Genomic DNA, 16,338 nt, shown 5'->3' on the forward strand with positions numbered 1-16,338 from the left:
TTAAAAAGATCATGTATATAAAGTGCGGTATTTCATTATTTTTGTATAGCCAGTACCAGAAGTAGAATACCAAAGAATGCTGCTCTTAAAGGTCCAGTGTGTTGGATTTAGGGGTATCACCTTAAAATCAGAATATCTGTGTTTTCTCTTCATAAGTAAGAGCTGTTTATATCCAAACAGGGAGTGGGTCATCATCTACTGAGTTTGCCACGTTCAGCGCCATTTTTCTACAGTAACCCAGAATGGATGAACCAAACACTGGCTCTAAAAATGGCCATCCGTGTTTTCGAATCAGCCACCGTAGTTAGAGGCCCCTTGAGCATTGGAAAAAACACACTGATTTTTTTTAAATGTGGGACTGTTTCATTCAGTGTATTTTTACTGGTTTCAATCAATGGGTTTGTTTGTTTTAGAGAGTAAGAGACATCTGTGGGTAATTCAACTCATGCTAAAAACCTCCTAAATGATGAACACTGAAGGAATCATAACCAGTAGAAGTTTCAGCTAGCTGCAATCTGCAATCCTCACCACTAGATGCCACCAAATCCCCCTAAATCTTCCACACTGTTCCTTTAAATTTACATGACAACTTGGACATCTCTCTAAGTGCTAAGGGTCATGAGAATGTGGGATGTAAAAGTGGAGTCACGGGCCATAAAAGGCTGATGCTATATCTAATGTGCCTGACATTTAACTATGACATTTACAAAATACTCAAAAAAAAAAACCCATCACACTGTTTTGAAATGGTAAACTACAAAAAAAAAAAAAAAAATTATGAGTAGAATTCTTAGTTCTTGTCATAAAAGTGTACAGTGTGACATGGAGAGTATGTGTGAGGAGGCCTGAGTGAAACAGACAGCTTGTGTGTGTGTGTGTGTGTGTGTGTGTGTGTGTGTGTGTAACTGCAGGATCAAAGGGTGTTCAGTAAAGTGTCAGGTTGGTGTTGTGAATGTGTCGTTTTGTCGAGCCTTGTAACCTTTAATGTTCCCATTGATGTGCTGTCCATATACCAGAGGGGACACAGCCGTGAGAGAGCAAGAGAGTGTTTGTGTGTGTGTGTGTGTGTGTGTGTTGTTTGTGTGTGTGTGTGTGTGTGTGTGTGAGAGAGAGAGAGAGAGAGAGAGAGAGAGAGAGAGATGTACAGAGACAGCTTTGAAATACTGGTGCATGAGAGACTCGGTGCAGTGTGAGGCACACAAATGTGGGTTGGCCTGGTTTCCAACAAGCCCCCCAGGTACCAAACACTGCGAGGAACACAGATGGCCTCTGGGTAATCCACAGAGGAGTGAGTAGGGACACAAATAATCTACTACAACATGTTACCTCGTTTTTTTCTCCTTTGTAACTCCATTGATTTTTATGTGTACATGTAATTTGTGCTTCATAAGTTGATCTCAGTGAACAAGCAGCTACGAAGCCAATTCACTCTGATTATTTCAGATCTCAGACAGGAACGTGATTGGCAAGACTGCAGAAGTGAGACAGATGGTGGTTCTATGGAACAATAAAAACATTCAGCAGCAGCAATCACTACAGATATAATGATTGACATTTTTTAAATGTGTATGGGCAGCTCAAACAAAAGTGTTTAGTTTTCCCTAAAGATGCAATGAACCCAAATCAAGAGCAGAGGAACTCATACAGTGGCAGTTCACATTTCATGAATTCACAACTTGAATATACACAGACAGTAATCACGGCCAGCAGGCAGTAAACAGTTTAAATTCTAATGCTCCCTTATCGGTTGGCTCTACCACTGTTTACAATAAAAGCCTTGTATTAATGCAAGCCATCGGCTTGGCTACAGCTCTTTGAGAGAGGCAGGAAGGGAAGCTGTTCTCAAAGACATCATTACTTTTGTTGGACGGAGCACAAAGAGAGGGGAAATGCAGAGACGAGTGGCAGCACCTCAAAGGCCTTCGGTGTATGCAGTCAGTGAGCTGTGCACAGGACTAGAAAGTTTGTGTTCTCCATGGACATGCTCTCAACATGAAGCAGAAATGAAACAAGCATCAATATGCAGTCGCTCCTGTACTCTGTGGGACAAAATAGCATTTACTTCAAAACAAAAAAAACAATCCTCTGCGGATTCAGCTAAATTAGAAAATCATATGAATGTTGTTCAAAGGGGAAATTAAAGAAAAAAAAAAAATAGATAATGGACAAAACAAGGTTATCGCTGTGTTTTTTTTCCTCGGGAATTTAGGTTAATGGCTTCTTTAATTGTAGAGAAACTGCATAGCATTAAACCGCAAAGGACTGTACTCAACAATTCTGCTCAAGGCCAAATAATAGTGGCTAATTCTGCAAACAGTTTGATCACATTGCTTTAGAATCCCATTCATAAAAATGCAGTAGCGAGGGTTGAAATCACGTGGGGAGTGGATCTGAAAAGGTCAACATGTAACACCTGGCCTGAACACCACAGCCTTCCTCCTGACCTTGATTCAACCCGCTATGGACATTACTCAGCTTTCGTAATCAGGCCTTTGAGATGGAAAATTAATGTAATAGAACTGACATTTACAGTTAACATTACCAGATTTCCAAACTTCTTTGAAAAGATCAGAGAGAAACAGTAAGACATAGACAGAGCAGACCGAAGAGTGTGTGAAACTAAAACTTAAAGAGACACTCTACTTATTTTACCCTGCATGTTAAAGCCAATTTATGGGACAAAGGAAATCCTACTCAACCTATAAAAGACATTGTATTATGTCTTCTGTGGTTCTGGAGATGCTTTGTCAAGTCTGAGAGAGTAACCCTGATGATTTCGTAAGGGTTACTATTTATTGGCTTGGGCTTAGACACTACGCATTAACTGGAGGTGCTGAATTTAAAAGACATGGATGTTCACTTGGCAGGGAGGGTCTTTCGGAAGATACAATCGACAATCGGACAATCGGAGCTTGACCTAGGGTCAGGAGATCTTTGCTGATAGGTTCTGCTTCATTGCATCAGCTTTGCAAAGACTGAACATAAACATAACTTTTGTTAATTTACAAGGAAACTCAGTCTCATATAAATGGTTCAGTAAATGTATGTTAAATGTTGACTGTGAATTCAGTAGACCGACATCACAAGAGACTTTTCCGCTTTAAAGGGGTTATAGGTAATTTACATATACACTGCGGTGGAGGCCCAACATTTTGGACAAAGCACTTGTGACTAATCCTTGTGCAACACTTTGTCTCTACAGTTTTAGAATTTTTTTTGGAAATAGGCAATGAATATAGACAATGTTTGGATGCCGTTTAGTTGCCAAAGGCTGCTAAGCCTTGCATCATTTATTTGTGAAAACACAGCAATGCCGAACCCAATCCTTCGCCTCCCAGCAGCCAAAACAAAATCCCTGGTCATCTTTAACAGTCCTCTCCTCCTCCGTAAACATCGCTAAGCAAGAATCTGAGACACAGCGAGCCACGGCAATTGGCAAAATAAACTTAATAGCACCGTTCTTTACAATTTCAAATTGGGGAAAAGGAGCTAAACAGCAGAACACAACAACAGCAATTGTGTCAGGTAATTCCCATTGTCAACAGCAGACAGCTCAATCATTATTATTGATTGTAAGGAAACCAGCACTCCCCGGAGACAGAGAGAGAGATAGAGAGCGAGAATGAGAGACGGATAGAGGATGGAGGAAGACAGGTCAGCTGGACAAAACAACAGCAGCAGAGGGCGGTGGTAGGAGAGGCAGCGATGACAGCTGAAAGAGAGTAGGGAGGACGGACCGAGGGAGAAAACTCAAGAGAGGCAGACAGGTATGTAGTGGAGAGAGAAATTGAGTTCACCCTTCTTATTTCATTTCATCAGGCCCTTGGGGAGCTCGATACATAACACAGAGAAGTAAGAAAGACGGAAAAGTGAGAGCATGGGAGGGAGAGAGTATAACAAAGTATGTTTATCAGTTCGCCTCCTCTGGCTGGTGCTGGGATCAAGGCTGCATGCTCTCTACATTATTTAACAACTCTATTTGTTACACAGCAGCGGTGTGTGTGTGTGTGTGTGTTTGTCTGTTTATGTGTGCGTGTGTTTGTGTGTGTGAGAGCGAGTGTTTAACAGATAGAGCAAACTGAAGAACTGAGATACCTCTTTAAGTCATTGTAAGGGTAAAAAAATACTGTAACCTGATTTAAATGATTATACTAGAAGGATACTGAATGTTTTATCTTTGGTTTTCTGTTTGTTACTTAAAGGGACAGTTCAGCCCAAAACAAAAAATGCTTATTTTTTTCTCTCATCTGTAGCGCTATTTATCAGACTTGATTGTTTAGGTTTGAGTTGCTGAGTGTGGGAGATAGCAGTTGTAGAGATGTCTGCCTTCTCTCCAATTCAATAGAACTACATGGCACTCGGCTTGTGGTGCTCAAAACTGAACTTCATCTACACCCGCCAACTGTATCACTACACAGAAGAAAGTGCGTCTATTCATGGATGAAAGTCTTGTGTTTGTGGCAGCATGAGATGTAAACATGGTGTCCTCCTCAGCTGGGCTGTAATGTTAGCTAGAATAGTGGTGCAAGGTGAGTTAGCCCTTTCATGAAACTGCTCACAACAAGGTCTGTAGATTATCTTGAGCAACCAGGTCATGATTTCTGGAAGAGACATTGCTGTTTAATTTTTTTAACATGTATTTTTTGGGAGCTGTGAGCACTACAAGCCAAGTGCCATCTAGTTGGCTTGTAGTCTATCTATGGCTAAGTTCCATCCTCGTAGGCCTTGACAGTGGGCATGCATGGATAGCTCACTTTAATGAAATGCAGTCATACCTACTGTAATGCTATTAAGTGCACCTTTGATTTTAATGATATACCAAAACGTAAAAAGGGAATACTGGACTTCAATAGAACATCAGGAGCCCTACATTACAAAGTAGTAAACACATTTCCAGGACACACTTGGTCAAGGACGCACCAACAAAAAACATGTGATGGATTGGACAAACGTATACATGCATGACTGTAAGAGCACCAACCGTACAGTACATGCATGCAGAAATGTTAGAGACCACACAAGAGAGACAAGTGAAAAATAGTCATATATGAGGCAACCTTCAGTTGCCAAGGAGACAATCCCTCTCTTGCATGCATGCATCCTTTCTCATTCATCCATCTTGCCTCACCTACCTTTGCCTGAGTCACGACACAAATGGGGGGATGAATATTTAAGATGCATTAAGTGCTTTATTGATGAGACAAACACACCTTCACACGTCTCGTTCATTCTCGCTCACACACCCTCTTTCTGTGCCTCTTAAACACCTCCCACTTTGGGAACACATGTACACGGTTCTCCTTGCTGTCATCTTCTTGACTGTATAATTCCTATTCATTACCAGCAGGTTATGGTGTCTGAACCAATTAAGCCGCCTGCTTTAACACTGCATAGACGCAGTGTGGAGAGGACATGGCTCTCCCTGGTGTCTGCCTCTCCTGGCACAGTGTGGGTAAACTGTACGTTTGTTGTGTCAGTGGTGTTTCTGCATGGATTTTCATCTGTGTCGTGTGTGTGTGTCATTCAGCACACACTATGTCTGTTGGCTATGTTGAGTGGGCAGCTTCTGTTTCTGCTTTTAAGCTCTGAGAAGTGATACCTTAAGACCTTGGTGTTGAACAGGAGGTCTGCAACCCCAAGAGGGATCCTCAGAGTTACTGCATAATTTAATCTAAGTTAAATGAATGATGAAATGAAATGAAATGAAATGATGAAATGAACATAAAATATGTCTGAAAATAAACATTAACATGAATTAAAAATATTATTACCAGAGATAAACTGGCCCATTTGTAAAATAAAATAAAATGAAATAAGATAAAATAAAATAATGTGAGCTAGCTTATCCCCAAATCATTGTGCAGCACTTATCCATAATGGCAAGGTGAACTAGTTTGCTAACATTTATGTACTATTGAATCATATTGGCCAGTTAGTTGTATTATTATTCAAAGTGTACAGACTTTCTTGTGAGCCACAATGGATCATTATGTATCTTCTTTTTGAGCCAGAGAGTCTGACATACCATGGACCTCAAAAGGCATTGGCAGAAATGCAGAAGGGGAGGCTAATGCACTTAGCCATGCTACAGTTGCAGCAGCTACAGGCAAGTGCAAACAAGAGAGGACCTGGAAATATTCAGAGAATTATCTCAAGTGCAACTCAGTTTTATACAAGGTATATATATGGGGTCCTTGCTCCATCTCTCTTTAAGCTTGGGGGTCATTGGCCTTAAAAACACTGAAGATCCCTGCCATAACAGACACACACTAACACTTGTGAAACCACTTGTGAAATACTTCAGGCTGTTTTAATGTGGGGATATGAATAAATTCTGTTAACACATTGGATGTACTTTTATGTGATACTTTGACAGGGTAAACCACAGTGTCTACAGGTATCAGGCACTTAAATATACTGCTTTTTCAAGATAGTTTTTCATCAAATTTAAGACTGATTTTTGGACATCATTGTTTTCTTATTTAAGCATTGCGGGGTAGGTATAAAAGTAAGTAGTTTATATGTAGTCCCATGCAGAGTTAGGTTTTATGGAGGAATATGGTTATTATATGAGTTGGGTTAATCTACATTTGGCCAACAGGAAAGTGCAAGTATAAAGTAAAAAGACAGTATTAGGTTTGGTAGTAGGTTTCAAGATTTTTAACAGCAGAAATTTGGACTTTCAGGCGGAAGAGCTTGACTTGTTTTGAAAAAAAGAAAAAGAAAATAAAAGATGGATAAATGAAACTAGATAGACTTATCAATGTCAAATTTAAGACTATTTAATGACTGTTAAGGCCTAATATTTTAGAATTTAATTTAAGACATTTAAAGACTTTTAAGGGATCTCCAGACACCCTAAACTCTACCTGATAAAATCCCATAATTGTAATTCATGTACCTTAATTTTAATGTATTCGGATTTAGCTTTTTGTAATTTTTCAGACTAGAAGGTGAAATTTTCACACTGAATTTAACTGTGGTCATCATATAAACAGCAATAGTATGTCAGTAATTCAATTTCACACACACACACACACACACACACACACACACACACACACACACACACACCTATTTAAACATCAGTATGTTGGCAAATGAAACAGAAAATAACCCAAAATTGACTGTAGTTTTGTGAAAGTAACTGTGTGTTCTTTTCCCCAAATTACAGGTTGCCAGGTGAGCATCATCACGTATGAATGGCCATTCTCTCATTTTATAGCAATCACGTTATATGCTGAATTTGAACTGAACTGAAATGGACTCAATGGTATAAATAAAATGAAATATAAAAAAAACAAGATAAAAAGTTAATAGAGGATCTGGCGGCCAGAAAGTGTGACTGCTTAAGAGATGACACTAAGTTAACGCCATGGAGACGTGCAAATAGAGTGTACTGTACACTGAGAATGTGTGTGTGTGTGTGTGTGTGTGTGTGCAGCAGTTTGAAACTTTTGTCTCGGAGACTCGTTAACATGCAAATACGATAAAATCTGCACCATCCGACATCACAGAGGAGCCCTAAAACATACAGTATGCCCACTGTTTCAGACTTAATTTTCCCTTTAATGGTGAAAGAAACATGGTGTTGCAGAGGCATAGTTAATGAAGAGCAAATGCAGCCCCCAGCTAAGGCCTTCAGCCCACATTCATCATGGATTCAATTTCCCCCATGCACGTACAGAGAGTATCTGGAATCATTACAACACAACTAGCAGGCATCCCCTGCTCATAAATAAGCCTGTTAATTGACCTGTCATAGCTAATTGCTGCAGGGGATAGGAGACTAGTGTGTGTGTGTTTAAAGAAGAGTTTGTATGTGTGCATGTGTGTGGATCTAACACGGTGTTTGTGCATGTAAATGTGTGTGTAAAATAATGCAGAAAGATACATGGAGAGAGAAGGTGTGTGTTTGTGAGTGTGTGTATGGAGGGGTGAGTGTATGAACAGTTGAAGACTCTCCTTCCTGGGTGTGTTGATTTTAGAGCCATTAGTCATCAGCCTTGAGACATGGGGGTGTGAAGTGGACCAGGGCAAGAATCGACCCAACCGGTCCGCCTGTCCCAGCACAGGGCCAGAGAGAAAGATAAGCAAAGAGACAGAGAAAATAGTAACAGAAAGAGATTGAGAAACACACACAGGAGGATAGAGTCACGCAAAACAAAACCCATCATCTTTTCTTTTTTTTTTTCTTTGCCCTCACTTTTTTCCCCCCTTCTCTGCTGGGTTGTAAAGTTACCGAGGTACACGCACATGCACACACACTCACAAATAGACACGGAGAGTGAAAAAGACAAAGCCGGGAAAATGAGTGAGAGAGGAAGCATTGTGTCCAGTCAGAAAGAAGGACTGAGTCATAAAGTTTACTCGGCCACATCCCAATAGGGAAGAGCTAACTGCAAGCGCAGCTGCCAAAGAGCCGGAGGGACCTCAATGATGTGTCAACAGACAGTGCTCAAACACAGGCGCTTCCTCTGTTATGTCTCCCAGACCATTTTCCTCCACTATTGACTGAATGTGTACAGTGAACTTAAACTTTAAACTTCTGGTGAACTTAAACAAGAAAAATTATAGCTCAGCTCAAACTAAGGAAGGCCGTAGCCCACAAGTTTAATTTGAGCTTGGTCAGAGTTTTATACATGAGAAATTGTTCTCACCAGTTCCTAATCATGTTAAACATAGTTTTGAGGGCACGGTCATTAGTAAGTAACTAACTATCCTTGTTACAGTGTATAAAATATGGCAGGCTGGGCACTGGCCCAGATGTAAGCCTATTATACAGTAAGCTGTTGTTCATATACATTCTCTACAGGGCATTGGTTTCCAAAGTGCATCTGTGCATTCAAACTGTAGTCATGGTAAAATATACACTTAGGGGCAACTTTATGAGGTATACCTGTTCAACTGCTTGTTAACGCAAATAGCTAATCAGTCAATTACGTGGCAGCAACTAAAAGCATTTAGGCACGTAGTAAGTTCAAACCGAGCATCAGGATGGGGAAGAAAGGTGATTTAAGTGACTTTGAACGTGACATGGTTGTTGGTGCCAGATGGACTGGTCTGAGCACAACCATCTCTAGGGTTTACAGAGGATGGTCCGAAAAAGACAAAACATCCAGTGAGTGACAGTTCTCTGGGTGAAAATGCCTTGTTGATGCCAGAGGTCAGAGGAGAATGGCCAGACTGGTTCAAGATGATAGAAAGGCAACAGTAACTCAAATAACCATTCGTTACAACTAAGGTCTGCAGAAGACCATCTGTGAACCAACAACACGTCGAACCTTGAAGCAGATGGGCTCCAGCAGCAGAAGACCACACCAGGTGGCACTCCTGTCAGCTAAGAACAGGAAACTGAGGCTACAATTCACACAGGCTCACCAAAACTGGACAATAGAAGATTGGAAAAACGTTGCCTGGTCTGATGAGTCTCAGTTTCTGCTGCCACATTCAGATGGTAGGGTCAGAATTTGTTGTAAACAACATGAAAGCATGGATCCATCCTGGCTTGTATCAACGGTTCAGGCTGCTGGTGGTGTAATGGTGTGGGGGATATTTTCTTGGCACACTTTGGGCCCCTTAGTACCAACTGAGCATGGTTTAAACACCACAGCCTACCTGAGTATTGTTGCTGACCGTGTCCATCCCTTTATGACCACAGTGTACCCATCTTCTGATGGCTACTTCCAGCAGGATAACGCACCATGTCACAAAGCTCACATCATCTCAAACTGGTTTCTTGAACATGACAATGAGTTCACTGTACTCCAGTGGCCTCCACAGTCACCAGATCTCAATCCTATAGAGCACCTTTGGGATGTGGTGGAACAGGAGATTTGCATCATGGATGTGCATGTGTAATGCTATCATGTCAATATGGACCAAAATCTCTGAGGAATGTTTCCAGCACCTTGTTGAATCTATGCTATGAAGAATTAAGGCACTTCTGTACCTAATAATGAAGCCAGTAATTGTAGTTTAACCCTCTGATTGACATACAAGAAAAATAATTCTAGTAACAAGCTCACAATTCCTATATGCACATATCCAACTTTCTCTCTCCTGATAGCGACTTTGATATTGAACTCAGGGTACTGGTCGTTACAGGGTAGTGATCTGAAACCAGTGCTCTCTTTTCCTCTTCACTTTAAAATCTGTGTACCTCTCTAAGTGGAAATTACTTGGATTATACAGGTGATGCTGTAATTATAAATCGCTTCGTAAAGAGACACTTAACACCCCAGTAGAGCTCGGAGACATTCACATCCCATCATTCTTTGAAAAGATGTTGATGATGTTATTGTAAAAGGATTATGGAATTGAGTTGTTCAATTTCTTTTAAAAGGCAGCGACCACAAGGCAGCATTTAATTTGGATTGGTCACATTTGGCTTATCCCAATACATGCTACTTTTTTTTTTGTATTCTATATTACTTTCTTTCTCCTGACAGTGGGAAGCTACATATGCATGCTATTTGAATCCTTCAAATCGGTGTGAACCCTTGTTCTCTGCCCTGAGATCAGCACATTCTTGATGAAGCGAATAATCCTCTGGTTACTGTGTGGATAGGCCTGCTGCTGACATTCAGCAGAAAATGAGCTGAATGTTCACTCAAAGGCCCTCATTTATCAATACTCCCCTCAGTACTAAAATGTCAAAATGCTGTATCCACACTTATTTAACAAAAGAAAAATGCACCCCCGGTCTCTCATTTAAAAGCTTGCGGTTAATTTATATTTATCATATTTTTTCATTGCCTTCATTAGTACTACTTTTGTCACACATTTGTGCAGCTTGATAAGTAATGATGTGATACTGCATTGATTCCAGTGGACAAACTCTCTCATTGTTTACTTCCTGAAACTCAGGTGCTGGTAGGTGCACTGACAGGGCAACTGCTTGCCAACAGAGAGCTTGAGTTCTTTTTAACCTTGCCACCCCTCTGCTGCTAAAAACCTTTATTTATGTCCGATGTCTGTTGATATTTTACCTCCACTGAGTGATTTTGGATATGCGCTAATTCTAATATGGCTGTATATGAAGTGGCAATGATTCTGGGGGCTTTCAAAGGAAAATTTAAACTTTGTCTGGTTCTTTGGAGCTTTAAAAGTTACTGTGGGGAATTTCCTGTGAAAATTTAATCAAATTCCAAGCAGAGTTTAGAGCCCAATTCTTTTTAGTATTCCCACAATTCCTAACAGTCGCCAGAGTATAAACCCCCGCTGTTTTTTCGAGGCTGCAGTGGAGGCCTTCCTCATGGGGAAAGACACAGAAGAGAGGAAATGGCTGCAGTAGAGGAAACGTCTCAGAGATGAGAGAGATGGCAGAAAAAAGGAATGCAGTGAACATTAAAGCATATAATTCCATTTTTTTTCTTTTTTTCTACTTCTTAGAGCATGACAAAGCAGACCTGACAATGCTGTCGGCACGTGAGGGAAATGAATCCTCAAGAGGCGAGTACTGGAGGCTGATTTCAATTCAGAGGTTGAGGTCTTTCAACATCAAGCAAACTGTAGTCAACTCACAACAATTGACCTGGTCATACCTTTAGGCCTTGTTATGCAACACATCTCAGCTGCTTAGTGTGGCTGCAAGGAAGGGTGGGAGTGGTGTGGGGGTGGGGTTACTACTGTCTTTATTTCCCCTTGTCCACCAAAAATAATTGCATGTATCCAGGTGTTTAAACACTGGAGAACTCACTAAAAACATAGTATAGACTCCTTTCACATTGCCAGTAGACTAGAGCTGAGTGTGCAGCTCTGCAGCAGATGAGAATGCCTCACTGTGATTAATTTTTACTGGTGTCACGTTCAATGTTTGTTACAGCAGGCCAGAAAACATGTTAATAAACTGTAGAAAGCAACATGTCGGCCAGTGAAAATGTTACCGTGCTCACTTATTTTTATATATCTATTACTTATTCTCTCGCTCTTTCAAACTCGGTGCAGACTAACTTGGCATTGTGTTAAAATGGAAAGATGTTTGCATCTCCCTAAAATTAGCGTGTTCACTCGGATGTTGTATTTCCATCACTGATCGGAGCTGGAGCTGATAAATACCGATGATACCGATACCGGAGTCCTTTGACCTGGGTTAGAACGCCAATTGTAGCTGTTTGTCATTACATACAAAAGCCAGATGTTCGCAGGTGTCAATGGGTGTTTTTTGCAGTGAAAGGGGTTTATGAAATACAAGGTCTTAGGTTACATCCACTAGTCTGTTGTGAGCATGTTTTTCTATGGAAAAAATCCGGCTAGCTGTTATTCTCCGATAACCCGAACGAGTTTTGTGGATTAAAAAATTACACTGGACTTCTTGTCTGCATGAAGGTGAGTAAGTACTGTCTTTATTTTCATTCTAAAGTGGCCATTTCCTTTAAAGGTCCACACAGTTTAATATATTCAGCATCATACTTCTGCCATGTCATTGAGCTGGTTTGCTGTCTCTGTCAAGTAGCTGTCTATTAGTCACTCCACAGCAGGAAACTGAAAGTCAAAATAAAAGTGCCACAAATTCCCTGTACTTCAAAATCACTTGCAGTCCATCCAGCATGGACTCACCAACTTTTGGACCGCAACCCACCAGTTGGGAACCACTGATCTTAACCCAACCTTTTCCTTTACATAACGTCAAAAGAGGGTGCTACACACAGGAGTGGAAAAACCATTCCACAGGGAACAGACTTTGATATAAACACCTGCATAGCAAGTGCAACTCGCAGTTCAGACAATGCACTTACCGGTAACCTTACTGCTGAAATGAAGCAGTAAGTTTCATGAAGAAAAATCAGTACAGAAAAAAAATCACATTTTTATGCATATTGTGCTTGCCAGGTGTGAAAAAACAAGTCTGAATGTCAGCTACATCGGCAAAGAATTTGTGACAACAGACTGAGCTGAGACATCAGACCTGTCTTGGCAACTATCTTCAAGTGAATGATGATCACAAGACTTAAAACAGAAGAAATTAATGTAAATCAGTTCACTTTTTGTGCTTTAATGTGTTTTTGTCTCCTTTTTTTTAATCTGTGTGAACTGAACTTTGATCTAACTCTTGTAAAGCATGAATATGCACATCACTGGCTATATTGTTGCTTTTATAATGTTGGGAGGAAATGTAATTGCCACATGATTACCTGGAAGGGTCCACTGGGGCTGATGTCGAAGAATGCTTTCCTCCAGTCCGGGCCCTGATGACCAGACTTGGTCCACACCACCGAGTCCACAGAGGCAATGCTTCTCACTCTCAGAAGCACGTTGAGAGTGCCTGTGAAAAAATAAATACACATGCATTCCCACAGGCACACACAGCCACACACACAGAGAGTACAGGTCATTAGAAACTGTCAGTGAACTGTCAATGAGCAAAGACTGACTACTGTGTTTTATTAAGCTGGCAACAGACTTTAAGATCATTTAAAACTAAAGGCAAAACATTTAAACGTAACGACCCACACATGATGACTTATATCTCGACAGTCAGAAAGGAGCACATATTGAATGAATGAATAAATAAAGTGGACGCACTAAACAAACACTGAAGGCTATAATCTAAGTTGTGTCAAATCAGTTCAGACGCCTCAATCCAAACTGTAACTGGCCTAACAATCATGTGTTTCCACACAGCTACATTAGAATAAGTGTCCAACTAATGATAGATCCCACCATACTTACAAAAATGCAATAACTGTTTACAGTCACAAGAGATGCAGAAGCCAACCACTGCCTTCATCCCAGTGAAACCACTCCATGTCTTACAGCCCAGCAACAATTTACTGTGCAAGGAGGAGGTTCTGTTCTGACATTCTCATTAGATTTGTCCAACATCCCCAACATCTGTTGTCAAGTTGTCAACACTAAATGCCAAAAAAAAGATTTTTTTTCCCACAAAATCTGGAGGACAAAACTCTAAGCAGCAGAACACACTGCTGGATCTATGTTTGAGCACCACGTACTTTGAATTGCCTTCACTTCTATAAAAACATGGCTGTGCTGTGGACCTCACCCAGTTTATATAGGAAGTGGAAACAAATGAATTGTACACTGCATATGCTGGGGCGAAGCTCTAAGGTCAGATACTGTATGTGGATGACATTTAGGTGGAAATGAAATGTGTGAGGCAACTTGGATGAGTGGTGACTTGTTTTAAACTCTACATTGACAGTCTACTGGGTAGTTTTAAATTTGTGTAATGGAGCAAAAGAATAGTAGCAAGAAGGATGGAAGAGAGAACGTCAGATGGAGGTACTGATGGAAAGGTGTTGGAGAGAGGTTGTAAGGTGAGAAACTTTAATTAAAAGTACACACATCACTGCCAATTAATGTTTTGTTCGAATCCTAAAAAAATGTAGGTACTGTGGAAACATGACGTAAAAATCAATTGTCCTGGATGCTGAAAAACAAGCTGGAGAGAATGACACTGTTCGAGCCAGAAGGAAGTGATCCAAATAGTCTCTCTCTCTCTCCCTCTCTCTCTCTCTCTCTCTCTCGGGTCTCTAAGGTGTGAGAGAACCATTCATCTTCTTAACGATCCTCAGCCAGCTCCTAATTGGAACATTAACCAACCACCAGTCTCTTAAACAAATATGCAAGCAGGGGGCACCGAATCTGTGTGTTATATGCTGTATGTATGTGTGTATGTGTGTGCGTGTGTGCACATACAGTATGGTTGTGCATGTAGATGAATGTTTGCGTGTGAGCACAAACTGTCATTCTGTTGTGCGTGTGTGTGTGTGTGTGTGTCTGTGTGTATCTTTGAGCTAATGTTCTTTAAACCTTGAAATAAGCAGCAGCCTGGCAGTAATTAACTTCTTACTCTGTCACAAGAGAGGCATGACTAGGGAAAGTGTACTGTTTATGTGGGCAAACAGGGAAGTTACGTAAATAAGTATCTGTATGTGTTACAGAGAAAGAAGCTGTTGAAAGCAAGCTGTCGATCCAGTTATAAACATTCATTTCAATTAACCTTTGACCATCTATAAATCCTCAAATAAAAACTTTGACATCCCGGTTTCCAACATGCATGAAACCGGTTTAATAAAACATGGCCGAAGCTAAATGTGTCAATTCAAAAGTGTGTATGAATCTAAATCTGTCAGATTTGTCAAAACCAATTTTAGGCTACGTTTTGTTTTGCTATAGTTCAACATCATGGGAAATACGCTTATCTACTTCTTTGCTCAGAGAAGACAAGATCTGTTCATTCAATATTAACCCAGAGCCAGCAGCTAATTAACTTAGCCTAGCATGAAGTAGGACTGGGCCATACATCACATATCAAGATATTTTTGACCAAATACCTCAATTTCAATTTTGCAAAGACATCGAGGGCTTGACTTGTTGTTGACTTTGGATAAATAATCAGTTAAGTGGACACAACAACTAAGAACAGGCAAATAAGAAAACAGCTACAACAGGTAAGCCAAAAAAAATAGATAGCTTGACTGTAATGTAGCCTTTAAAACCAGCAAAAGACAACATGTATGGTAAACAAAATCTAAGACAATATCAAGTCTCATATCATGCTGTGGATATAATGTTGATATATTGCCCAGCCCTAGCATGGAGACAGGAAAACCTCTTGTCATTACTAAGAGGTTGGCAAGCAACCAGCAGAGTCTCCAGGAAATCAGTCTGCCGTGCCAAGAAATAGTCCTGCATATATCTCCTCATTAAAACATTACTTGCCATTTTTGTTACTTTCAGACAAACCCAGGCTAGCTATTTCCTTGTTTCCAGTGTTTATGCTAAGCTAAGCTAATGAGATACGATTATTTAACCATTCTTTTGTGAGGTTGTCTATAGATTGGATCATGCTGCATGAAAAAGAATGTACTCATAATGCCAGTGGAATAGCCACATAAAAGAGTCACATGCATCACATTAGATTTGAAAGGACATGGGCGGCTCTGTAGTTATATAATGGAGAGAAACACTGGCTAATGCTGGTGTAGCCCACTTTCACCTGTTCAGCCCACTCTCTCATTCTACCTCCACATATCTGAGCCTCGTTGTCTGCTTCCTCACTCACCACCCATTCTCTCTCTCTCTCCTCCTATCTCTGCTGCACCCTCACCATCACCACCTACACACACACACACACACACACACAGGACAGGAGGAAAGAGGACTCTGATAAGCAGTCTATTGATTGGACTGAGGTAAAGCAGAGTGTGTTGGTAAGAGTGTCAGAGAGGCAGAGGAGAAGGCACAGCTCTATCAGGGCTACTTGTCTGTGGAATCGTGAGTGGGGAGGACAGTGGAGATAAACAGCCACACACACAGACAGAAGTACACGTGCACTGCCACACTTGAACTCAGATGAGTTATGCTGTCTTT

The 16,338-nt window shown here is 40.7% G+C and overlaps 1 protein-coding gene across 3 annotated transcripts in view; it reads right to left on the minus strand.

Moving 5' to 3' along the window:
• The window catches only part of LOC126389817 (MAM domain-containing glycosylphosphatidylinositol anchor protein 1), a 234,891-nt gene that overhangs the window by 19,045 nt on the left and 199,508 nt on the right, over positions 1-16,338 (minus strand). For all 3 annotated transcript variants that reach the window (XM_050043756.1, XM_050043748.1, XM_050043738.1), the window contains exon 16: positions 13,137-13,267. In XM_050043756.1, coding sequence (XP_049899713.1) covers positions 13,137-13,267 — 131 coding nt within the window. The remainder of the gene's footprint in view (positions 1-13,136; positions 13,268-16,338) is intronic.

The sequence above is a fragment of the Epinephelus moara genome, chromosome 1 (assembly GCF_006386435.1).
Source record: "Epinephelus moara isolate mb chromosome 1, YSFRI_EMoa_1.0, whole genome shotgun sequence".
NCBI classification, from domain to species: Eukaryota; Metazoa; Chordata; class Actinopteri; order Perciformes; family Serranidae; genus Epinephelus; species Epinephelus moara.